The following is a 25840-nucleotide window of genomic DNA, read 5'->3' on the forward strand; positions in this document are numbered from 1 at the left end:
ACCAAATATAGTGATGTAGAAGTTTCACAGACTACAAGGGAAATGTCTCTGGGGATATATGAACACATGGAACAGGCTTGTTGTTGCCTTGGTGACCCCAGCTATGAAGGTCGATCCTATGAGTCAGATTTCCAGAAAGCTGCTGTTAACCCTGCAGCGTTTCTGTAGCTACTTGTTTGTTTTCTTTATTTGCAGCTTGTGTCTGTATTTGGTTGTGTTCTCTCATTTTGCAGCATTTTTTCCTAAATAAAATAAATGATCTATGTCCAAATTGATGCAGATGTTTTACTTTATTTTGCTTGTGTTTTGTGTATTTCCAAGTGTTTATTTGCTTGGCTGAGCTCTCAGGACCATCACAGGAAGCGCACAACATGTACATAACTTTAACATAGACTGAGAATCATTTGCAGGCTGTAGACAGCTGTGTGCTCAGGTGGGTTGAGGTGGCAACAAAGACAGTCACGTTCACATATTAGCTACAAAAGAGAACCTTATCCAAATTATTAAGACTGATTTGACATGTGTCTGACTTTAAACTCTTTAAAAAGTCGGAATTTTAACTTTAATCTTAGATTCTTCGATTTTCAATCTTTGAGGATCAGGGTGTGTGTGTGAAAAAAAAAAGTGATTTCTTTTTTTCTTTTTTTTTTCTCTTAATTGTGAGATTAAAGTCAAAATCCTAAAAAATAAATAAAAATAAATAAATCCTCAAAAAGTCCAACTAGAAGAATCTAAAATGAGACGAAAGTTAAAATTCTGAGTTTAGAGTCAGAATCTATCTTAAAAAAAAAAAAAAAAAAAAAAATTGGCCCTAATCCTCTTCCGTAGTTCAGCCTGTGTGAGAACCCTCCTCTCTCTCTCTCTCTGCCGGTCTCCCGCTTCCCACCATCATCACTGTCAAATTGGGAGCCTGTCTCTATGACAACGTAGTACAGGCGGGGTTTGCCAGCTGGAGGCAGAGTCAATCAGTCCTCAGTTGGCATCACAGCTCGAAAACCTCCACACCGCATCACGCCCTGGGTGGAATGGAAGAAAAGGACAAGAAAGAAAATGTATGTAGCTGCTTTTTCTTCGTTTAACGCCGCATGCATTGAGACATTTAATATTGAACCGCTGAGGATGGTGGGAAACAAAAATCCAGGAGCAGAGTTTTGTGCAGCTGAGTCACTGATTGTTTTAGGATCCGAATCAATAAAGCTATTGTTCCCATCGGTGCCATAGGTTGCAGCGCACCGCAGACTGCATGATGAGGGACCGGCTCATAGATCCTCCAGTAATAAAGTGTGTTGTCTGTGCTGTGGAGCGGGAGGCCTCGTGCTGTACAGCGGCTCATCTGTGCGTGTACACATCTCTATTGTTTCACAGGGGGAGTACATCGGAGAGATAAAGGGTGGGCTGCGGCCTTCAATGAAACTGGTTGTTATGGGAATTATCAACAAGAAACCCAAAAGGTTAGTGCACACGCACACACACACACACACACACACACACACCTGTTTTCAATCTGCAATGAAGAGCGAATTATACATTATTAACGTACTGTTGCGCACATGACGTGGCAGCCAATTAAAGTCAGTGATAAAGATGCCCTGGCTGCCAATAAAACGGATTTTTAAAGCAGATACAGCTGCTGTCTGTGTTTGAGGGCACATGCCAACCTCGCAGCGAGTCCCCGTGCAGTGAAAATATCTTTGTGCGTTTCCTAATTATAGGTTAGTCCGTGAATGTGCGTGGGAGAGCTGCAAATCCCATGAAATCTAAAGAGTCACTGTGGAAATTCTTTGGTTGATAATATCATCGGGTTGTTTATTCAGTCAGTCATCAATTATGTCCAGTAAAACATCACAATTAGGCTACACAAAAAAAACACAGCGAGCAAAAATAAACTTCTTTTTTTATGTAAAGAAACTTATTTTTGGCTGCAGAAACATCAGCAGGGTTTTTAAGGACAGACGCTCGAAGGGCCAATTTCCTCAATACTGACTGTAACAGGACAGTGTTTAATTTAGATCTTTCCATTTCCATTTTATTTCTCTTTAGTCCGCTGTTAATATCACCAAAAAATGTGCAGCCAAACACGTGTTCTTTGTCGTCTTGGTGCTCAGATTGGGTTCAAATAAAATGTACATTCACAAAAAAACTGTAATAAAGAAACAAAATTCCCTGTAAAATGGAAAAGTTGTACACAGGTGTGTTGTTTGTGACGTTTTAGCTTTGGTCCAAAGGAAGAGCTGCATACCAAAAAAAGAAATATTCAATTTATCTTTTTGTTTAAGTCATGATACGGCATTGTCAGAATACTTAATACTCAAAATGTTACTGAAGTTATTTTACAAAAGGATATCAAAAATAAAAGTTGCCATTATGCAGAATGGCCTCTGTCAGTGTTGTATCCTCGTATTATTGGACTATTGTTATATGAGAATAATGTAAGACGTAAATGGTGAAGATGAAGCTTATTTTAAACTAAATTTCTCATTATTTTGTTTGTAAAATCTTAATCAGCAAAGTTATTTTTATTATCATAGCTGTTAAATAAATGTAGTGCAGTGAAAAAGCAAAATATCTCCCCTTGACATTAGTACATGTACCTTAAACTTACTGAAGTGTGGTGCATGAGGAAATGTTCTTTGTTTTTTTCCACTGCTGAAAATAAGAAAATGAAGAGTGAGATCCATCGTCAGTGATGTGTGAAAACTCACTGACACTGATTAAGATCATCTGATATTCAGACGTCATTAAATGCCTCATTACTACATTATAGTTATCATGAAGACCAGGAGATGTCACTGTTCTCCACGTAATCTGGACAGAAAGAAAGACAGAAAGAAAGAAAGAAAGAAAGAAAGAAAGAAAGAAAGAAAGAAAAGCTAAATGTCAGTCTTCACATGTTAGTATTCTGCACCGCTCTGTCTGTCCCTGATGTCCGTGTGTGTTTCCTCAGCATTGAGCTCACTGTGTCCACGAAGCCTCAGGACGCGGACACGGAGGGCGACGTGGGTCTTCTGCTGAAGGTCAGCTTCATGGATAAGGCCGTCCAACGCAACGCCCGCCTGGCTGGAAAGTGGGGTCCGGCTGAAAACACCCTCTCCTTCTTTCCTTTCGCACCTGGAGAATCCTTCAAGGTACTTCAAAAAAATATGTCTGACTGTTTTTGCACTTGGACTTTGAGCACTGAGACCGGATGATTGTAACGTGTGAGAGCTGGGGAGTGACCGGTGTCTTATTTTTTGCAGTTACCCTCACAGTGAATCACCCTGTGACACAGTCAGCCTTTAAAGCTGCACCATAAGCAACTTTGCATGTTTGGTTGCCACGGTAACATGCTATTGTTTGTCACTGTTAGGATAAAAGTAGTAGAGGTGATTATCTTTTATGGTTCTGTTTATCTTCTTCCTCTGGAGTCTTGACAGAGCACGAAGTTGCTGCTGTTTACATGATGTTCATACATTTAAAATACTTTTCTTCTCTCTTCTCTAAATAAAAGTCATATTTACAATAGATTTAGAATAATTTGTGCCTAACAAATACAGACATGTGACCATCAGTCCGTACGTACTTCCTGCCTCATAAAACATTTGTAAAAAAGAAAAAAGTAAATCTCCCTGCACCTTTGCTGCTGCATTATTAAGTTTCTCGTTTCGTTGCTGCAACCGACACTTGATGAGTGTAAAATCCATGTTAGTGCATGTGAATGACATGAAAACATTGCTCCATAGTCCTAATGATAGCCTAACATTTCACAGCGTCCCTTTAATTGTGTAAATATGTTTTGGGAAACTCCAAACGACAAAGAAAGACAAAGCTATGACTTCATATTTAGCGTGACTGGTCCGTCACTGGTCGACTTCCCTGTTGCAGCCCCGGCTTGTGAGTCAGGATGTTTTTGCATTTAAGTTTTAAGTCTAAAACATGCAGCTTTAAATATAAACTAGAATCACCAGTCCAGTCTCCAGTCTCCGGTCACAGGTTGTTTATCCAGAGTCAATATAAAATATGAAGCGTTTGTGTGAATTTTTTATCATAATTGCTGTAAAGTCTTGAGTTATGGCTAAAAAGTGTTTCATGAGGTCACACTGACTTTGGCCTTTGACCTTTAGCCACCAAAATCCAATCAGTTCATCCTTAAGTCCCAGTGAGTGTTTGTGCCATATTTGAAGAAGTTCCGTCAAGGCGTTACTGAGACGTCGTGTCCACGAGAATGAGACGGACGGACAACCTGAAAACAAGATGGCTGCTGCTCTGACTGAGGAATAAAAACATGCAGCTTTAAATATAAAAACTAACCCCCCGTATTCCGTCCGACTCTTAGATGGAGATCGTTTGCGAGCACCAGCAGTTTCGTATCCTGGTGGACGGACAGCCTCTGTGTGGCTTCACCCACCGGATCCCAAAGCTCGCCTCCCTCACGTCCTTACGAGTCTTTGGAGACCTACAGCTCACCAAGGTGGCCTAACCCCCGCAGACGAACAACACCAGGACGTCCCGGGACACCAGACAATACACACGATTAGAATAGAGCTACTTCTTGAGTGACTAAATTGACCCCACGATGGGGATGTTGTGTTTCCAGTTCCAAACAAAGTTTTACCTGCCTCGTAATCACGTGTAAAGTCTAAGTGCCTTCACTAGATTACCTGTTCGGGGACTTGAAGATACTGACTGAATGTAACAGTCATCAATGTCTTAAATCAACTGAGGAATGTGATTTGAACTGAAGTGAATTAAGTTTTAAACAATGCGGTCTAAGCTACGATATTTTTCCCTCGATGAACGTTTGTACAAACATGATGTGTCAGCAGTAAAAGCAGCTGCATCAGGCTTTGTGCACTGAAACCACATTTCAGATGGTTCGTTCTTTGATTTCTCTGGAGTTAACCTTTGAAAGCACTTACGTTTACGAGCGCCTGCATGAAGATGAATGTTTTCTGAAATCAGCTGATTGTCATTCTGTGGCCGACTAAGTACTGTAACAGGTGTAACAATGTAAAATGATTTAAGTAGCCTACATTAGTGCATGTCAGTGTTTCTCTCCTCTGAGTTTATCTCCCGTTTTACACATTCGATTATTACGTCACACTTTCTGTTACTGCACCGTCATCCACTAACGCCCGCTGGTTCCCGTCCGTTTCATTTACCACTAGCACTTTTTATGTGAATGTTACATATTGACTTTACTTCACTGCAATAAATCACTTTTGTTGTTATTTTTTTTTTTGGTTGTTGTTTTTCCCTCTGTGCTCGTGTAACTTCTACTTGGACTTCCTCCAGCGGCGCATCATATTTCATATCAGGCGATTCCAGCAGAATAAGGCTGTAAAGCGACACCAGCTCAGCCTGAGTCACTCAGATAAAGGCTGGACTCAGCTTGCTGAGTGGGAGTGTCAGTCTGTTATTGCAGGGAGCGCCTCCAGCAGCCGGCCTGCACTCAAACCCCATGACTCTGACAACCTCCTCCTCAGGCGTTTCTTGTCTGTACTTGCACTTCCTCTTGCTATCAGATCCTTTACTTAAAGATAAAAGTACCCTATAAACCCAGTGAAAATACTCCACCCCTGAGATAATTGACGGGGCAGGAAACAAGAAAAAGTTCTGCTGCAGAAATATGTGAAATATTGTTTTTGAAATATTGAATAACTGTACAAACCTGGTTCTCAAATTCTTACTGAAATAAAAACATTTTTGAAGTTTAGAGGAAACAGAAATCTAAGAGTCGACAGAGGACCACATGTTGCTTTTCGTAAAAATAAAAAAAAAAGGTGCGAACCACTAATTTGATTATTAACATTGTATTTTATTCTGTCAGATATAAATCAGAATCACTTCATCTGAAAATGAACGAGTTATTTTCACCGTCAGAAGTAGCAAGCACCTCGAAGCCGTAGCTCAGCACTGGAGTAAATGATTTCTGCAGCACTGGAGTGTGGAAGCGTATCAAGCTGTTTATGTTTATATTTAATGTTACAGAAATCATGTAAAACACATAAAAAAAAAAACCATTTACATTGAACTGAATATGTCACAAGAGAAATGCTACAGTTTTTAAAAGCCTCAAATCATCCTCGTAGAAACTTTAAAATACAGAATCAGGAATGTTACGTAACCGTTGCCACGTTCATTTAGATCTCACGCTCCCTCCCTGTTGCTACAGAACATTCATGGAATGTGTAAATGGACTCTCCTTCAGAACAGGAAGCTGCTGCTTCACGTCTGCTCTCTGATGGCGTCGATCCAGTCCATCTTCTCCTGCTGCGTCGGAGCCTGGATGAAGTAATGTGTGTCTGAGTGAGTGATGATTTTAAACAGGTTTCCCTGAATGTTTCCTTTCACACCTGCAGAAGATAAATCAAGGTCGTTATTTATCATCAAGTAACATGGAAAACAAAAATAAAATGTAATATATGACATAAATGCCCCTGTATCAAGAGTGAGGTTTCCATATGTGTCATCTGTAAGAGGATTTATTATCATCACATATATATATATTTATATATATATATATATATATATATATATACATCCTCTGGACACATGAAGATATACATTTAAAATTATATTGTTATAACGATTTATAATTTACTTTACATATGCAGGTTTATTAAAACAATATACATATAAAAATTCTATATGTTCATTTATGTTTTTCATATTAATTTTAAACATGTTTCTTCACATTCTGGGAAAATGTCTCAGACTTTTGGACTCTACTGTTAATAATGTAAACGTGTTAAAAGGCTTTATATATATGTCTGGTTCCGATTTCTAATAGGTTTCATATGTAGTTTTAACATGTGTTTTTATTTTATATGTATATGGAAATTCAACATATGTAGATATATATTTAGTTTGTGTGTGGGAAGGAATAAGAGGGTCGAGTCATTGTTGTTGCTCATCCTGTTTTACAACAGTTTGTTTTTAAAAACGATGTTTTCGAGGCGTCAGCGGAGACGGCGACTCACCTGAGGGAACGCCGTTATCGTCCAGAGAAGACACCAGACAGCTGCGCAGTGAGAAGCCGCCCGCCGGGCTGAGGTCATCCTGAGGAGTGACACAAGACAGGAAGTGGATCAGACTGACTCAGGACTGTGGAGGGGAATTACTGGGAATTATGGGTATTATGAGTAATGACCTGAGGCAAAGGTAAAACAAAACAACTGCTTAGTTTGGGCCTTTTGTCGTCAGACAAGAGTTCACCTACATCATGAGATCTGAGCTTTATATATTTGTTATGTCCATAAATCTGATTTTTTTTAAGTTTAACCAGATTATTAGTTTTTAAAACTTCCTGTAAGTGATTTTACCAGTAGTTTATTTCCTGCACACTCACCTTGGTGGGATCGTAGTAGTGAAGGAACGCAGGTTCTGAACGCAGCACAAACAGTCGCACCTTCCAGTTCTTCCTCCTGTGTCCCTGCGTTTAAACATCATTTAAAGTGTCAGTCTGACACATTCACTCTCACAAATACAAACAGTGGTTTTAAGTTGTGTTCAACAGCCTCATCAATAGTTAATAAAACACTTGTTAATGCTTTATACATCAGTTATAAGCCAGTTTGGCCACTGGCGGGTGTTAACCTATGTTTTAATGATTGTTATTAATCCAGAGGTTTCTCACTTTGTAATAATCCATCAGTTCTGCAGCTAGAAATGTGAATAAATTATTAATCACATCCATATAATCTGCTCTTGTAAATGTTAGTAAATTGTTAATAAATGGATTTTGCGATCTCTCGAAGGTTGTCGTTATTAATGGCTTATAACTGATCTATTCATCAACCATTAGTTATAAGCTATTTGGAACTGGTGTGAAATATGAACTCGGGGCTAATTTACCTGTTTCAGCAGAAATCCTCTCTTTATCACTTTCCCACTCAGCTCCACTGCAGACAGCGACGTCTCCGCCTTCACGCTGCCTCTCTTCTTTAAGTTTTCAGACTGTGATTAAACACAAACACGTTGTGAACCGAGCGGAACCTCCGCCTGCTCAGACGGATGTAAGAAGAGGATTAACGCTCAAAATAAGGGGTCAGAGGTCAAAACGCTCAAACTCAGTGCTACTCACGAAGCTGTACAGAGCGGTGGAGTCGTCCATGAACTGCTCGCTGAGCCCGGCGGTGCGCAGGGCCTCCACGCTCTTCAGGCCGACGGTGCGCAGGAAACCCTCCTCCAGCAGGGCCGAGGCCAGCGTCACGGCCTCCACACGGGTCAGAACCAGCTGCATGAACACCAGCCAGTCCACCACGGCTGAACCTGCAGGGACGCCACACACCTAGAGCTATACGTGCATGTACGTACACACTGTACTGTGATATGCTCATGGAGTCAGACATAAACCCAGCGGATACATGTAGACGTGATTTAAATAGATGCAGCACCAGACACAGACTGAAGAGAACAAGCTTCATATATTCAGGTGTTTTATTGTTTTCCTTTAGCCTTTGATTTAAACACACAGTGGCTATAAACAGGTTTATATAAATATGTACATAACAGACTGAACTTATTTATCATTATCAATTAAATTAAATGCAGTTCAATCAAAGTAGACACCTTACTTGTTTATCATTGTTTTTCTCTCCCTGTCAATAAATCTCATGTATTTAAATGTAGAGCAATAATATGTTGTTATGTTTTGTCATGTTATGTTATGTTATCACTTTCTTTGTCTTTATTTTCACCAAATAAATTTAAAAAAGCAGATTTTACAAATGTATTTCCTCGTCACCGTGTCTTAAGTTGTTGTTCTAAATTCTTTATTAGTCTTATATATATAATATATATGTCTTGAATTGTCTCTGTAATATACAAATTAACTCATATTGTTTAAAAATCCAATGATATCATTCAAAACTTAATTTAAATATCAATAATTGCTAAAGACACAACCTGTGAGCTACAGTGTGTCCCAGTTATGAACCGAGCTCCATCCTCCAGAGAGCAGAGGATGGACGGCAGGTTGCTGTCGTCTCAGATCAGATGACACCTGACAGGTAAAAGAGGAAAGAGGCTCACCTGAGAAACAGTTGCTGTAGCTGCTGCCCTGCTCCACGTGAGTGCTCATCTTCATTCCACTGTGGACGTCGTACATGGAGTCCAACACTTTGCTTTAAGACAGAAGGAAAAAGAGAAACATGTCAGATGTAAAAACAGAGGCAGTGAACACACCACAGGGTTGGACGTTTATGTGAAGACTGTGGGAGACATTTGTTGTTTACCTGAGATCAATGTTGTGTAACTGGGAACCATCAGGCTCTTCCTGGTTCGTCATCTTCCCACCATCAGCCGCCCGCAGCCGGTCGACGGCAGCCGTGATGTCAGCTGCCCACTCGTCTCGCTCCTCTCGGGAACAAGCCTCCAGGAAATGATCCACTCCGTTTACTGTCTGGAGCTTAAACACCAGCTAAAAATAGAGAGGGGAGATTTTTTAATTATTAGCACCAGAGGACATTTAAAAATCTGCAGAACGGGAAACATGAATTGAAAAGTTGGTGATGGATGATGGAAGTCAGGTCCTGACAAATCATGAACCTGAGGGAAAGTTCTGTCTCATCAAAACAAGGTGTGAAAGGATGAAGCCCCTCCCCCACTGAGGAGTCTACCCATTAAAACATAAACAAAGGAAAACAGTGAACGCAACATCAGCTGCTCGAATATAAAAAAATCATTATATATTGTTAAAGTAATAATTATGACATTAAATTTATTGTTAGTTTGTAATTTGACGATTACAAAAATCACCCCCCATTTTATTGGATTTATAATGTAATTTAGAGAATAAATTAAAACTCTTGATCTTATTAAGTTTAATAACTTTAAAGAGGAATAATCTGGTATCTGTATATTTTTATCTCAGTTTTATTGTACTGTAGTTGTTTGTATATTTGATTATTTGATTATTTGGATCGATTACAGAAGAATCAGATTGAAAACAAATGATGAAGGTACATTAATGAACTTGACTCTAAAGTAATTTTCTGATTGTGCTTTGACAGTAACGTTCAGGTCTTTGTGTTCTGCTGGTCTCAGGTGACTCTACTTGTCTGTCCTCAGGTGTTTCAAACAGACGAGCTGAGGTTACATCCACAGTGTTTATACAGGGATTATGAAATGTCTCCCGTCTCAACACTTTTTAAATGAAATGACTTTTCAGAATCAGTTATCTGAAACTTTCCTGTAATCCTATAAAAAACCTTCCGGTGCCTGAAACGAACTCACCGGCCGATTTTCACAGTCCAGAAAAGGACAAGTCAGCACACAGTCCTTCAGCAGGATCTTCCCTCGCTGACATGAGTCTCTTTTCCCTCCCTCGTACTTGTAATACAGCAGCTTGTCTGGCATCAACACAAACCAGCGCGCCTTCCAGTTGTGCACAATGTGACCCTGCAAGCAGATGAGACAGGACAGTTATAGAAACCGGCTGCTTGGATTTAAGATCCGTCTGAGAAGAAGCCAAAACTCTGTCAGACAAATAGAAATCTGGCTGTTTAGCCGTTATTCCATCACCACACTGACTCCTTATCTTACAGCTTCTGAACTTTGATCTGTTCCACAGAAATCTCTCACCCTCTTCACCAGGAATCCTTCTCTCAGAGTCGAGGTTTTCTTGTCTGTGTCCATGTTGTTCAGTGTGACCTGGACGAATGAGCTGCCTGTTCCTGCTCGCTCAGGTTTTCAGTGTTCAGGGGAGTTTTCTTCTTTTTTTTCTCTGTGCCTTTCTGAATTCGTCACCCCGTTCACACCCAAGCACACACACTCACACACACTCACCTTGCTCAACACACATGCGTGTTAACCCACGCCTGTAACTTCTGCCTGTCACCACAGGAGGGCGCAGCGACTCCTTCAGAGGGAGGGGGAGGATGTTTTTGGTGAAAGCTCATGATTCCTGAAATGTCTTCCATCCTGGAGACGAAGCTCCGAGCAGATGAGACGTGTTTTTATCCCATTTTGATGAAAAACCAGCAGCTGGTGGTCAACCGCTGCCCCCCCCCCCCTTCCCCCCCCCTCCCCCCTCCTGCAGGAGCACAGCTGCTGTTCAGGTCTCATTCAAATGTTAATTCCTGCAAAGTGCACAGATACCTGCTTAACGAGAATACCGGGGATGTTGTGCATGAAAGAGGATTGTTACTGAGGTTCCTGCTTCTGAAACCACATGAGGCCCCGCAGAGCTTTTCTCCTCCGTCTCCGTCTCCTTTTCCTGGTTCCTGGTTCTCACAAAACAAAGAGCACAATAAGGAAGAGGGGACAGTCTTTACTTTCAGCATCAGTCCTGGAAATGACTCAGTCTCTCTACTCGTCAAACTTTCTGTTTCACACTTCTGCTCTGAACAGGATCACCTTAGAGTGAAAGACATTCATCCTGTTTGCATTGAAACTAATGTTGCTCTGTCACACGACCCTCGTATTGTCAGAACTGAGGTGGTTTTTATGTATTATGGTACCAGAACCAGAACCAGGCCTGTGTGTGAGAAGACATGTTGTAAATAAGTAAATGAGTGTTGGCTGGATTCCATTTAGCTGCAGGGTCGTAGGTGTGTTGCATGCTGGTTCACCGTCACGCTGCCATGTCTGACTGGGACACTTAAATAAGCCTGTTGCTGTTGTTTTGTTTTGCAGTTGAAACCACTGCTATTGCTCCTCTAGGATTTCTTCTCTGGGAATTCTTTAATGGTGGCTGAAGAATCAAGCGGGAAAATGACAGTATGAATTATCTGTTCATGCAAAAATGACCTTGACAGACTGAGGCAGCTGCTATCGTCGATATCAGCTTATTGCAGATATATCTGTTTGTGTAATCGTCAGACAACAACACAGAAGAAATTGCAATAAAGAAAAAATATCAAAATGTTGCAGAGAGAGAGAGAGAGAGAGAGAGAGAGAGAGAGAGAGAATCACAGCAGGATTACAGTTGAGAACAGACAGGTTCGTGGAAACATGGTCACCATTAATATGAGCAATGCTGCTAATTCACAACTACTTTTATGTGTATTTTTATGTTTAGTTGCCTTGTTTGTTTGATGTCATGCTATCAACTCTGTCATGAAGTTTGGAACAGATGTAAAAGAAACACAAGTTAAAACAAGTGTAATAATATAATCTTCTTCTCCAAGTTGTATGATTGATGTTGAATAAAAACTCCAGTGTCAGATTATAACTAAAGTAATGCTGCAGATTCTTCTTCTTCTTCATATCAGTTTTTATTCTGCATGAAAACTAAAGGAAGTGTTAGTGTTGAACTGTGTCTCCTGGCTGAGTCTCCACAGTGAAGGACCCTGCACGTACAGGCACGCGGTCACGAGACAATGGGAATGTGTCAGGAAGAAAAAAACGAATCGGTTGAACAAGGAAACAATAACCTAAATCCTGCTTCACAGTCTCAAGCACCTCTCCGGAGGCGAAGTCAAACAAACTCCTCAGAGCTGAAGTCAGTGAAGCCAAGTCGCAGGTGAAGGTGTGTCTGGAATGCCCTCTGTGTAACATTAACCATAAATCAAACATTAATTACGTAAAAAAGAAAAAAAGAAATGATGGTGTTTTGGCACGCCAGGATATGAAGGGCTCTGACGCAGGTCCGCTCACGTGGAGCGCCAGGTTGTCCTGGTCACACACACTTAAAACGCAAACACCCCGCCAGACTCTGTTTTCTTGGTCCACAGTCTTATTGTTCGCTGGGTGTGTGTTTGCGTGTCCTCGTCCACAGCTGGTTACACAGAGCGTGTGGCTGGTCAATCTCATCCTTTATGAGACTGAAACTGAGACAGGAAACAGAGACCTGAGGGGTTTTATTCCCAAATGAGCACAAATCTTTCTGTTAAAGCTGCTTCTTCTTGTGCAAAATTGATTATTTGAAAAGTAAAGATGGTTAAAGAGAAAATAAATTTGCATTTGTTTGCGAGTAAAGAATCTGATTCCACTCATTTCCAGTGATAATGTCTGGTAACTGTTGTTTTTTAACAAACTGTCAATTGAAATAAAATTCCTTAACTTTCCAAAAGGCTGCAGGTGAAAGATTGTTTTGATTTTCCTCCTGTCAGATGTTATTTTCTGTCGTCACTCCTCACATGTGGAGGATGAGGTTGACCGTCGACAGCGGTTACAGCAGATTGCCTTGAAAATGAAATGGTGAAATGGTGAAATGGAAAAAACAAGATGTTCCGGGGTCAGGAGCAGAAACTCTGTGGCGGCAGATTCTCCTGCTGTTTGCTTTGACATTTCTCAATCTGTGGCCCCTTCAATAAAAAGTGACTAATGACACAGCATTTTATGGATGTTGACCCATTTTACAAGTGCTGCAGACCGTGTGTGTTGTATGCTGAAGAAGACCTCGGCCTGTTTTCCCTCCATGTGGCACCTCGCCCACAAACCAGCTCCTGTATCATTCATGTTCAATTTAAATTCTTCCAATATCAGAGATTCTCCTGTTTATTAGGTTCTATTGAAAAACCGAAAGACATCTACAGACTCCTGCTCAAGCACCGAACGTCTTACATGATTTCCGAACTTCTGTCAATAAACACACACTCACTAACTTCATATTTCAGAACAACACCTGCTTTTAATCATTAAACATTCGACATTAAACGTTAAATACATTTAAAAAAAAATAATAATTAAAGTGCTTTTTATCAAAAGCGTCCAGCTAAGGTTTGATACATCTGCTGCAGTGTTGTACAGTAACATGACTTCCTGTAAAGTTAAATTAGGGAAAGGGAAAACCTTCTCGCTCACCTTTCAGGGAATTAAAGGACAAATCTGTAGATTCTCTACATTTTTCTTATTGTCAGTAAATCCCATGAAAAGACCAAAACCAACAGTGAACTGATCAACAAGAAAAACCTTATTTCATTGTTCTCAAGAGACAGTTCAAACATCTCAGAGATGTTCCTTTATTATAAAGAATGTGCTTCTTTGTAGTAAAGGAACATGCTAGAAATAGTCGCTACTCCTGTTTAAGTAATATTTGCCTAAAGACAACAATCCCAGCTGTTTTAGAAATGAAACTATATATTAATTATTTTTAAAGACTGACATATTCAGCAGCAACCACTAGGGTCAGGCTGCGAGTCGGAGACGGGACAGGAAAGGATCGAGATATATACGAGCATAATGTTGGTTTCCGTCTTTTTATGTGCTTGTGGTGACAATAAGAAAAATATAGAATTGACATCGTCATTCTTTAATATGTGTTTTATTTACAGACTGCTAACATGGACGTTTTTATACATTACATGTATACATTACAGTCACTTTCTCTGCTTGTAAACTGAAACAAAGTGACCAGGTTTTTTACTAAAAAGCAGTTATATACAGAAAATGTGTGACTTACAAAACATAGCATTATATACAGCTATAAGTTTTGCGGCTCAATTATTGTTAATTAAGCAAAAGCTCTATTGTAGTTTAAATAAAATCCTCAATTTCTGCACTAAAAAAAGCTGAAAACCTTTTTCAGCATCTACACTTTGTTCAAAACCCCCGTTTACAAACCATCACTGACCACCTGAAGCATCTCTGTGGAAATCTGCTCTGCAGGGCATTTCTTAGCTGGCTCAGCAGTTCACAGTCCGGTCCATCAGAGTCGGCTGTGCGTCAGCGTCACAGGACTGTGGTCGGGCCTGCAGCACGAAAAACTTGACGTCGGCGGGGCGTAAAAGAGGACGTCAGGAGAAGAGGTTTTAGGAGGCGCTCAGCCGGTGCCACGCTGCCACCACTTTCTCTGGGTGAGCCATCGTGTCCTTCCACTGCTCCACAGCCTCTGGGACGGGGCTGTCGAACCCCAGCTGCACCTGAGAGGAACATTCAGACACAAGTTTCTCTTACATGAGTTATTTGTAAGTTTTGCTCTCGCTATGTAGCTAACGTTAGCATTAACAGCCGTTTACTTACCAGTCTAGAGGAAATTGTGAGTTCAGTACCAAACTTTATTCCTTTACTCTCGTTTTGCTTCTGTTTCCATCATTTGTTTTCTTCTGCTGAAAGTTAGCATACTAACCAGCTAGCCCCAGCCCCTCCAGACTGTCTCATCACTTTCCGATACCGAGTCACTGTAGCCCTGAAGAAGTAGCACTGCTCAAGAGACGTATTATCACCTCTTCTTTTGTAAACACAATGACAGGTGAAGCTCTCTGAGAGGACTGGTAAGTAAACAGCTGTTAATGCTAACGGTAGCTAAGTAACGATATTTTTTCTTCCTGTAAGAGGCGGAGTGACATGACCTCACCTGTCCGAGACACTGCTTCCTCCTGACCGAGCTGCGACTGTACAGTTTGACGGACAGCAGGCAGGCGTGGTCTAAAGCTGCCAGTTGGAAGCGAAAAGTCTCCGCCCACTGACACTGACCCCCCGAGGCCTTCATCACCCGAGTCTTCTTCTTCATCACCGTCTGGCCCAACTGGTGCATCTCCGCCTTGACAAAAAACGCTACAGAACGACAGCAGTTACTAACACGAGCCATGTGGTCACTTCATGGAAGACATCCGGGACCGTTCACCGGTCACACCTACCTTGGGCGAGCGGTGAGGAGGATGCTGGGAGGTTTTGAGCGGCAAGGATCTGGAGCTGGATGCGGCTGTTGACCGGCTGAAAGCAGCTGGTGAGATGCAGCTCAGAGTGACACACCTGAAACACCATATTCAATCAGTATCTTTAAATGTGCATCTCAGATTGTGTCTAAAAACAAAGAATTTTTCACAATAAAAAAATCTCTTCTTTTCTTTCTCCCTACCCAAATTCAGAGAGCTTTTATTTTGGTGTTTCTCATCTTCCTTTACTGGGGTGGCTTCTGTGGCTTCCTATACAGAAATGTAACATATGACATACATGTCCCTGTATAAAGATTAATGTTTCCATACGTGTCACGTATAATAATGATTTATTATCATCACATATATACATCCTCTGGATACATGAAGATATCAGTTTATAACCTTTAGCTTTTTTCTTATATATTATTTTGATATTATTTCCCTGGTGGCACATACGCAGGAAGCAGGGCAGCGTTTTCTTCTGGAATAAACATGGACACCGAGCACCAAAGATGTAACCAGCATCAAATAAACATGTTGTCTTCCAAGATGCATCATCTATAATCAGGTTTTATCAAAAGTGGATGGGCGCTGCAGCAGCTACAGGCGCTCAGAGTTTTGACCTTTAATCACAGCTCTCCCCTCAGGACAATGAGTGTACTCCGTCAGGACGGTTGTTTGGTGTCAAATTGGGAGCAACACTGTTGGAGTTTGTGACCTTAAAGCCTCAACAGAGTGACCTTTAATTAAAAGCAGAAAAGATGTAATGATCTTAAAAGGCAAGAAGAATGTACAAAGTGCATCAACCGTCCATGTTTTGTCATCAAACATACAGTTTGAGGTGTTTAATATTTTGACCTTTAATCTGGGGAACCCCCACCAGGCCAGTTATTTTACTCCAGAACAAAGTGGAGAGATGAGCGTCTGTCTGTCGTATTACATTTGACTTTTAAGATAATTACGCTGTAGCATCCAGATATATTGAATTCTTACAAAAGCAAGTAGTTTCATTCCTGAAAATTACATCTTTCTAGTGAGATTCAGATTCTAAAACTTTAAACAGACTTTATACAGAGCAGATTAAGACTGTGTTAATCCTACTAATATACAGTGTTGTGTTTTTAGCCGTGTTAGCTCTGTGGCTCTTGGTCGGTCCGCTGGTGCATCCCTTTGGCCCAGACTGAAATTTCTCTTCAACTTTTTGATGGATTTCGTATTTTTTGTGATATTCATGTGCCTCTCAGTAAACTCTATTAACTTTGATGATCCCATGATTTTTTTATCTAGTTGCATCTGGTCAAAATTTGAATCTGTCCAATTTGGTTTATGACTAAATATCTGCAAATATAATGAATCTCCCATCAGCTGCAACTGTAATTTTGTTGCTGCTAAACATCAGTACGTTATCATTCCCAAACACAAATGTAATAATCAGTATTTTCATATATGAATTATATTTAATGATATATATAAATATATATATATATATATATAATATATATATATATATATATATATAAAGTGAATGAGAAATTAATAAGAAAAACATATATAAACATATATAATAAATATAGCATATATAAATTAAATATATATAATATTATATATTTTTAACACATATGGTCGCAACATGTTATACCATATAAAAATTCATAATATAGATTTTACTTTGTATATTTCTTATATGTGACAAACTTATATCTTCATTTATCCAGAGGAAGTCTATATGTGATCATAATAAATCCTCTTATATGTGACATATATGGAAACCCATATGTTACATTTCTGTGTGCGTGTTGAACACCACTTAAACCGTGGGGCGTTTAAAGAAGCTCTGACATTTCGAAGTCAATAATTTGTGGGACATTTATGTCATATGGCATGTTAGCATGCTAATTTTAGCTTAAAGCCCCACACAGAGCTGCTAGCACTGTAGCGCTGTATAGACTTCGTAGTCTTGTGTGATTCATCTTCGGCCGCCAGCTGCACTGCGTCTATTCCAAATGCTGCTGATATTTCTCTTGTAACAGATTTACACAACCTCAGCTGTCTTGGCTCTTAAGAGCTTCCACCGAGTGATCATTGATTTGGACAATCTGGGTCTTTTGTGTCCACCAGATGGGTCAAATCACTGACTGAATGAAGCTGTCCCTGTGAGAGCTTAATGACGATTCACTGTCTGATCCCCTAAGTGCAGAAACAGTTCACATTTTACTGTCACTGGCCAGACATGCATCCATTTATCAACAGAACCACTCTCTGCTGTTGAAGTGGTTTGAGGTTTGACCTACTTTTCACATCTTACGATTCCAGAATCCGCACTCGCCTTTCTTTCTTTAATAAAAGCCTGTTTCCCAATTTTTCTCCATAATGAATCCCCTTTCTCTTTTTTGCCGTGATTATGCAACAACATAAGGTCGGTACGGTACATGCCACTGGGCTGCAATGCATCATGGGGACAGTTTTATGAGGCACACATAGTGCTTTGTTCTTATTTACTGTGCACATACAAAGTGGTGATAAAAGACAGAAGCCAACAGAGGAAATGGTGAAGAGAATAAGTAGTAAAAGTCTGGAATATTCCCACACAGAGTTTTTCCTCCTGGCCTCAACAGCTGGACGGCGAGTACGACAATATCAGCTGCTACGACCGAGAAAATATTAGGCAGGAAGCCATGATGAAGGCTGGCCACCAAACCAAGCACTGATTATTTAGACTGCTGGACGTCATGAGTCGGCAAACATCATTCACTGTTTGTTCTTCTGCAGTTAATTCTAACTTTCACTTGTCATGTTGCCATATGTAAGGCAAATTCTGACTTTACTCTTCGCATTTTAAAGTTAAGCTCAAATCCATGATCATGATCGGGACTAAACTGGTGGAAAAAACTGGTAAAAACCATAGAAATATGTAAATATGTATGTAAGTAAAGATGGATGTAGCCTCTGTGAAGTAACCCACAGGTTTCTGAAGCTCAGAGTGAGCTGCTCCACTGTCGCCAAGGCAGTGCCTGACTCTGCCCCTAACTCCCAGTTAACCCAAATGGGCAGCTGAGACTTCATGCATGCCGGTTTGCGGCAGGTATACGCTCACCCACCTGTCACTCAAAGAGGCCACGCCCTCAATCCTCCATAACTTTAGTCCTTAATAAAATGTAAACAGGTGAGTTATATAAACAGGTGCCATGAAGGAGGAAATTATCTCTAGAGACCAAAACAGTTTTTTGTACCAGGCTGTAAACATGTTTATTTCTGCTGTAAAGTTGGACATTTTAACATGGGAGTCTATGGGGACTGACTCACTGTTGGAGCCAGCCTCTAGTGGCCATTAGAGGAACTGCAGCTTCTGGTTCTTCAGCGTTGATGCTTCATTTTTCAGCCCTGGAGTTTGACACTTGGTCAAAACTAAACCCAGAGGAACTTAAAGCATCTGTGTGAATGTTTTAAGCCATGCTAGCAGCTTGGGTGGCAGTATAAGTTGTCGGTCGGTCACACGGTAAATCCATTAACTAGAATGAGGACCACATGGTCGTACGCCTCTGCCAACGAGTCAAGCTGCAGTTTACATCCATGTCTTTTCCAGACTCATATACTGAAGACTTTGAAGGAACTTAATAAAAGTTATCAAACAGTGAAGTTGACCCGTGATCGCTTCATCGTTTTTATCCTATTAGATATTTGTGTGAAATTTTGTCATAATCAGCAAATGAAATCTTGAGTTACGGCCCAAAATGTGTTTTGTGAGGTCACAGCGACCTGGAATGTTTGTGCCGTTTGTGTCCTGAGATATTGTTATGTTTTGTTTTGCCTCAGTAATGAACTATGATCTGTCTCATCAACATTATTATCAGTCGGCACAGACGCTGCAGTCATGGTGAGGGAGACAGTTAACTTCAAGTTTTCACAGTGATTGAAGACACATATACACGTTTAAGAGTTGTTATTGTCATTGTCGGGAACACTCCTCCCAAACAGACACAGGCTGAAACCCACTATCAGCCATGATAAATAAACCTGGGTTTTCCAGCGCACCGATATCAGCGTCAGCAACACCTGAATAACGAATAAATCTTAAACTACATGACACCTGGAGGTAAACCAAGGGAAACATTGATGTTTTGCACTTGCTGAACTGAACCAAAATAAATTCTTCTTTTATAAATTGCTTCTGGTTTGAGACACTAATTCTATAATTCCTGGTTATCTTGTAAAAACCGTTTCAACGTCGATGGCAGAAAAACAAGGCGGTGGAAACAAAAACCGGACATCAAACTGAACACAGGCCCGACTCATGACGTGTGAAGGCAACACTCACAGAGGATTTGGACGGAGGGTTGAGGTCGAGCCAGTGGTCCGTCTCCTGAGGGCCGAGCTGTCGCAGGGAGAGGACGCACTCCGCCGCGGTGCGTTTCCTGGGGTTGTGCGTCTGCAGCCGCAGCACTAAAGCGCTGCAGCGCAACTGATTGAGACGAAGCGTGAACACAAAGGTCTCCATGAAGGACACGTCCTGAGGAGCAGGAGGAACAGGAAGTGAAGATTAGAGACCGTTTCTACTCACTCACTTCTACTCACTTTCATATTAAGAAAGGAAATGTAGAGCGTCTGTACACAAGGTCAAATCAAGTCAATTTCCTGTTATACTCCTCCTGAAACCTAAAGCTTTATTTTTTACCACTGGATTTTGTGCGTCAGGTTTAGAGAAGCTCGTTACCTGACAGGACTCCTTAGTTGAGCTCTTGAACTGAATGGGTTTGGGGATGGTGATGATGCCTTTAAATCCAATCTTTTGTTGTTCCACTCCATCCGGAGGAAGGGTGAGGTCTGAACACTGACGAGAAAAGAGGAAAAATAAAGTGTGAGCCGAGGCAGGTCAGATCTATTTATAGGCTGAAGTACTCTTAGGCAAACAGGTGTGGGACAAACTGCTCTGTTTGACTTTTACCGAGTTTAATATTGTTAGAAACAAAAGGTGCTTTAATGTTTAAAGCACCTTTTGTTTAAGCAGATTTTGCTCCACACACAACAATCGGGGGCATTTGTGAGACCCCAAAGCCAATGTTTGATCATCCAAATGCCCCAATGGATAGTTCAAGTGCCACAGTGAAAACAAAACCCTAACTAGAGAACGTCTCTGCATAAAACTAATGCGGTGATATGATAACACTCGTCCGGCCTCACCACACTCAACATTCACATCCAAACACACACTCTGCCACATCATGACCACAGTGTTAGTTTTCTTTGCAGCGTATCAAGTTACATTAAACACAATCACAGTTTGTTTGGTTTTGAATTTTGTTTATCGTTGCACTTTGACACCACGCTGTATTATTCTAAACACATTTAGTTTACATTGTTCTGTCATCGAGTTTGAATTAATTAACTTCTCTTTGTCTTTGAGTTTCCGTGTCTGCCGTGTCAGTCCTACTTCCTGGTTTGTCCTAAAGAGGCGTACATGTCCCCCGCCCGTCTCACTTTGTTAGGTAAGGGAGTTGAGGTAAGGTCCTGTTTTGTAAGCAGTATTTTTTTAGTAGAATTTTGGTTTAGCTGACCTCTTTTAAAGGCCCAGTTATTTACATGATTTGCTTTTATTCATTTGTATTTTCCACGTGTTTCTGGGGTGAAATAAAAACCCATTTTTGAGAAGTAAACTCGACTGAACGCACTCTGCCTCCGGTTCTCTGTGTTTCAACATCAGTCACTTCAGTTCTGCTCCTTAAAAATCCACCTTTCCCTCCTGACCGTCTGAGCCAAAGTTAATAGAGCAGTGAGAGGAGCGAACAGAAACCTGTGTTCTGGATGAACAAAGCGTCCGTTGAGAAATGTTACAGCGGAGCACAATGGAGGTTTCTGTCCCGCCTCGCTCGGCGTGTAACCTTACCTGGACCAGAGTGATCCACACCTGCTCCAGAGCCTCCTGGTAGCTGAGTCGGACGCATACCTTCCCCAGCTCACGTTCGTCCCCAGACAGGGTTATGGACTCTGTGATGTTTGGGAATCCAGAGGAGAACAGCACAACATGAACAAATCACATGATATAATGTCATTATATAAATATATCTACAGTTTAAAGTCACTTTCTACAGACACTGCTAAACCAAACAGCTATATACATCTGATCCTGCATATTATGGTTCCACTAGGTTCCACTTTACAACAAGACCGCCCTTATAAAGGTTTTATAAATGTTCTTAATTAGGTTGTTAATTCTAAACACTTTATAGTCATAAACAAACAATTATAAACAAGTTATAACACAGTTTTCATACATTGATGAAGGCTCGCTATTTGGCGAGATCAAGCTAATGCTCACTACTCATTAATCTTACTAATGAGTTACTACCTAATACTAGTCTTGTTGTAACTCATTAAAAACACTTTAAAACAAGACAGTAATAAATGGTAGTAACTATTATATATAAACTATTATAACTTGTAAATAATAGTTTATTTATGATTCATAAAGTGTCAACAACTGAATTAATAACCTAGTTATAAACCGTTTTACATCATTGCATGTTATATATATTCATATATCAGTAATAACAGCAGCAGCTTGTCGCGGCAGTGCACGACCTTCTGGAAGCAACGTACAACATGATCGAAAGAAATAACATTATGATCATACAAGTGATTTAATTATGACGATGGCGAAGCTGAGCTGATTCTCTGCGTTGAATAACACAGTCTTTATGTGAGAAGGCTTATCTCTGATTTTGAATGATGGACTGAAGTGAAAACCTTTGGAGGTGATTAGTGCGGCCGGCCTCTCATGTTTGCACAATGCAGAGTGATCTTAATCAGACTTAGTCATGTTGGGGTGTGTGGGGGGGGTAAGAGGCCTTTTTCTTTTTTTTTCCTCACGAAGAAGAGGAGGCCGGTGGACGGAGCAGACCCAAAGAGAAAGTTTGAAAAGGAAAGAGGAGATAAATCTGTGTTCCAGTTACCGAGGCTGCTTTCAATGGAGCCCATCACTGAGGACGTGCTGCTGAGGACACTGGACACGGAGTCAAAGCGCTGCACATGAAACCAAACACACACACACACACACACACACACACACACACACACACACACACACACACACAGGAGAAAGTCAGGACAGGATCACAGGTTCACTCATTGTTTCCCACTTGTTTGCTGCTGTCTTGAGCTAAATGCTAACTTCAGAACATTATAATGTTTCTCCATCTTAGCTTAGCATGTTAGCATGCAGCTATTTGGTCATAAACCACAAGACTGGACAAAGTAAAAATTTTGATGATTTGCTGATTTTGATGATGATGTTCGATGGAAAGTCGGAGGATCATGATTCATCCTGAGGAGGACATGAACATCTGCACTATTTCAGTGTCTCCAGCGCCCCCTATGGCAGCATGTGTACTGCACCTCGGTTGTCATGGTAACCATAATAAACACACGACATATCATCATAATGGTTACTGCAGCACCGGTGACGGCTTGGTTAGGTTTAGGAAAACATCATGATTTGGGTTAAAATAAGTTCTTCCTAAGCTTGAGGATCTGTGTTGCCACGGTTACAATATTGACAACGTCGTTAACTTTGAAAAGAAACTTTTAAAAGAAACAACGAACGCCGCTCTGCTGCGTCACATTCATCCCTCCACCACCAACTCCTCCTGACGTGGACGTTGTCTGTCTTTATACTACGTCACCAACGCCCATCTCATCGCTCCTGTCATAATTTACTACGACCACTAGATGTCGCCTAGCAACAAAATGTAACTATGGGTCATAACAACCTGCCGCACAGACAGTCTCACACTATAACCACTCAATAGTTAGTGACATTTCACTCAAAACTACAAACGTGAACCACAAGGTGTCTCTCAAAGAAAAGTCAGAGGATCACCAAAGTCATCAGGGTTCATCCTCCTCAGACCATGAACGTCTGTACACGAGTTCATGACAATCCATCAGTCGTTCAGTCCGACTCTGAAAGCGAAGCTAGCTGCTCTTCTTCACTGTGGAAACCCCGGTTCATTTGCCAAGGTAACTGTATACCTGTTGTACTTTCATTCCTTATGACTGTTTGCCTGTGATGTTGCTAAAATAAACACTGGAGCTAACTGCACCCGCTGCAGGCTGCAGACATCAGAACATATGAAAACAGAAATGCTAATGTATCTCCATGTTAGCTCAGGGTATGCTAAACACGAGCGGCCTACTGTAATGTTTACTGAGGTTCGGACTGGGACGCGGACTCAGCTTCTCGTGTTAAATGATCATGAATAGTTGACAGACACGCTGCACCACATCCTTTATATGACAAAGAAAATACGCCCAGACTTACTCATTGTTTTCCTTGGTGTAATACTGATTAAACACCACTTCGCCCAGTACAATCAACTGGTTCCTTCCTAATCAGAGGTGATGGAGCTGAATCACACGTGGCAAACAAGTAGATTCAGGGAGTGCTGAATTCACCACATCATCATTTTTCAAAAATTGATTTCCAGTACATGGAACCATAATGACTGAATGCATCAATAAATGACAGCTATATAATTAAAAGAGTGTAAAAAGACCATTGTTAAAAAAGAAAGAAAACAACATCAACCTCAGATCAGTTGGTAAAAAAAAAAACTTTCAAATTGAACTTATCTACTTATCGTTAAAGGAACAGTTGGACACTTTGATGCGACTCTTGGCTAAATGGGAAATATGAAGCTACAGCCAGCACCCGGTTAGCTTAGCTTAGCTTAGCATAAAGACTGGAAGCAGCTAACCTGTCTCGACTGATGGGTGACGAAATCCATCATCCAGCACCTTGAAAACTCGTCAACTAATCAACTAATCGACTAATCAACACGCTACGTCTCCATCGTTTCACCCGGAAACAAAGTGTGAGAAAAGGCCTTGAAAGGACACATAGTGGTTTTACTAGGTGTTATGAGTGTTGGCGGAGACTCCAGGAAGTTACAGACCCAGCCTAATAAAAAATTGTCTGACAAATAACTCCTCATAAAACCACACCACCTCAATTTCACACTTCCTTTAATTCATTAATTTAACGACAGCAGCAAACAAGCTGCCGGCCGTAGCTTCATATTTAATGGACAGATATGAGACTGATATTAATCTTGTCTCTTAATTAGTGGAGAGAAAGTCTGTTGAACTATTCCTTTAATCCCAGAGTCGGTCTAAACTGAAAAGTTTTTTTTAATCATCTTGGTTTATTTGAATCAAATATTTGTTTTTAACTACTTAGTTTTTTTATTTTGGGTCTTTGTACATTCACTTAATAATTTCCAGTTTTCCAAACATCTGCTTTATGTCACATCTGGGCCTCCGTACTGCTACAGTACTGTTACTCGATTTCTTGTTTTTACTATTAATAAAGAGTCATATTTAAATGACAATAATTGTTTAAATTTTAAAACTTTCAGAAGTAGCTCATCTATGACATTTTACAGATCATTACCTGCATCCATAAAACCGTACACCTGCCTGTGTTTCAGCTCCTCAGAGTGAGAGGACGTCTTCCTCCTTAAATCAAAATACCAGTTTATTTGGTCTGTTTGAAGTTTTCCACTCGGCTGCTGAGGACGGTGGAAACTATAAAACTATATTTAGTCTTGGTCGACGCGGGGTGAGAAACGCTGTGTGAATACAGATTAGATAGAGAGCCGTCTCACCTGCATGTGACCCTGAGGGCTGGACAGATCCAACATGGAGCTGCTCAGACGCTGCTGGACGCCCGGCTTCAGAGTCCGACCTGGGAGGAGAAACCCAGCAGTTTATAAGAAGATGGTTTAAATGAAGTTCTGTTTCATCTGCAGAGATCTGTTATTAATCCAGGCATACGTACTGTTTCTTACCCTGGAAATTTTGTAAATTACGAAATGGTGAACACCGTGTTTGGCTGTAGTTTATGTGTAATTGTGGATTTCCAGGCACAAACTTTAGATCTAATGTCGTCATAAAGTCTTTCAAAAATGAAAAGAAAGTAAAAAGTCCAACATTGTGACGTGCAGGTGAACAGGTCTGAAAGTTTTCTACTGTATCTGTCACTGTCAAGGTTTTGTAGCTACAAGGAGCCACTGCAGAGTTTCCAAGAGAAGAGGGAGCTGTGAATTTATTAAGTGAAGGGAAACCAAGATTTCAAAATAGAAGCCAGGAACAAAACACCAGAGAACGAAAGAAAACCGTAGAGAACGAGGAAGGGTTGTGGTTGCTGTGTACAGGTGGTCTGCTCTACCTGGGCTCTGTGGACCGGAGTTTCTGCTGTTCAGGGTGTCGCGGCGGGTCGAGCCGGGGGAGATGTACTCGACCATCTCGCCCCGATGGAGGCC

The 25840-nt window shown here is 40.8% G+C and overlaps 3 protein-coding genes across 3 annotated transcripts in view; 1 reads left to right on the forward strand and 2 right to left on the reverse strand.

Moving 5' to 3' along the window:
- Nucleotides 1-763: 763 nt before the first annotated feature.
- On the forward strand, nt 764-5207 carry si:ch211-10a23.2 (Galectin-related protein A-like). Its single transcript, XM_056394245.1, has 4 exons — nt 764-1052; nt 1366-1451; nt 2945-3125; nt 4313-5207. The coding sequence occupies exons 1-4, from the start codon at nt 1026-1028 to the stop codon at nt 4454-4456; spliced, it is 438 nt and encodes a 145-aa protein (XP_056250220.1). The 5' UTR covers nt 764-1025; the 3' UTR covers nt 4457-5207.
- Nucleotides 5208-5343: 136 nt separating this feature from the next.
- plek2 (pleckstrin 2) lies at nt 5344-10889 on the reverse strand. Its single transcript, XM_056394244.1, has 9 exons — nt 10564-10889; nt 10216-10380; nt 9216-9400; nt 9013-9104; nt 8063-8250; nt 7834-7935; nt 7328-7411; nt 6960-7038; nt 5344-6332 (listed from the first exon to the last, which is right to left on the reverse strand). The coding sequence occupies exons 1-9, from the start codon at nt 10615-10617 to the stop codon at nt 6205-6207; spliced, it is 1077 nt and encodes a 358-aa protein (XP_056250219.1). The 5' UTR covers nt 10618-10889; the 3' UTR covers nt 5344-6204.
- A 2650-nt stretch (nt 10890-13539) lies between these two features.
- The window catches only part of LOC130179719 (tandem C2 domains nuclear protein), a 13990-nt gene continuing 1689 nt past the window's right edge, over nt 13540-25840 (reverse strand). The window contains exons 4-12 of the mRNA XM_056392704.1: nt 25747-25840; nt 25184-25263; nt 22472-22541; nt 21406-21506; nt 20236-20352; nt 19840-20031; nt 15504-15618; nt 15221-15420; nt 13540-14786 (exon numbers count right to left, since the gene is read on the reverse strand). The exon at nt 25747-25840 is cut by the window's right edge and continues 77 nt beyond it. Of these exons, the coding sequence (XP_056248679.1) occupies nt 14676-14786; nt 15221-15420; nt 15504-15618; nt 19840-20031; nt 20236-20352; nt 21406-21506; nt 22472-22541; nt 25184-25263; nt 25747-25840 (1080 nt within the window). The 3' untranslated portion in view covers nt 13540-14675. The remainder of the gene's footprint in view (nt 14787-15220; nt 15421-15503; nt 15619-19839; nt 20032-20235; nt 20353-21405; nt 21507-22471; nt 22542-25183; nt 25264-25746) is intronic.

Source organism: Seriola aureovittata, chromosome 13 (assembly GCF_021018895.1).
Source record: "Seriola aureovittata isolate HTS-2021-v1 ecotype China chromosome 13, ASM2101889v1, whole genome shotgun sequence".
In the NCBI taxonomy this organism is placed as follows: Eukaryota; Metazoa; Chordata; class Actinopteri; order Carangiformes; family Carangidae; genus Seriola; species Seriola aureovittata.

What these genes read in the sequence shown, in the direction of transcription:
- plek2 (XM_056394244.1), bottom strand. Translation starts at nt 10,617, where the DNA reads ATGGACACAGACAAGAAAACCTCGACTCTGAGAGAAGGATTCCTGGTG. An exon ending in TTACACAACATTGATCTCAG is followed by an intron (nt 9,105 to 9,215) that starts GTAAACAACAAA and finishes TCTGTCTTAAAG; the next exon opens with CAAAGTGTTGGACTCCATGT. An exon ending in CGATAACGGCGTTCCCTCAG is followed by an intron (nt 6,333 to 6,959) that starts GTGAGTCGCCGT and finishes TATCTTCTGCAG; the next exon opens with GTGTGAAAGGAAACATTCAG.
- si:ch211-10a23.2 (XM_056394245.1), top strand. Translation starts at nt 1,026, where the DNA reads ATGGAAGAAAAGGACAAGAAAGAAAAT. An exon ending in AAAAGGACAAGAAAGAAAAT is followed by an intron (nt 1,053 to 1,365) that starts GTATGTAGCTGC and finishes ATTGTTTCACAG; the next exon opens with GGGGAGTACATCGGAGAGAT. An exon ending in ATCAACAAGAAACCCAAAAG is followed by an intron (nt 1,452 to 2,944) that starts GTTAGTGCACAC and finishes GTGTTTCCTCAG; the next exon opens with CATTGAGCTCACTGTGTCCA.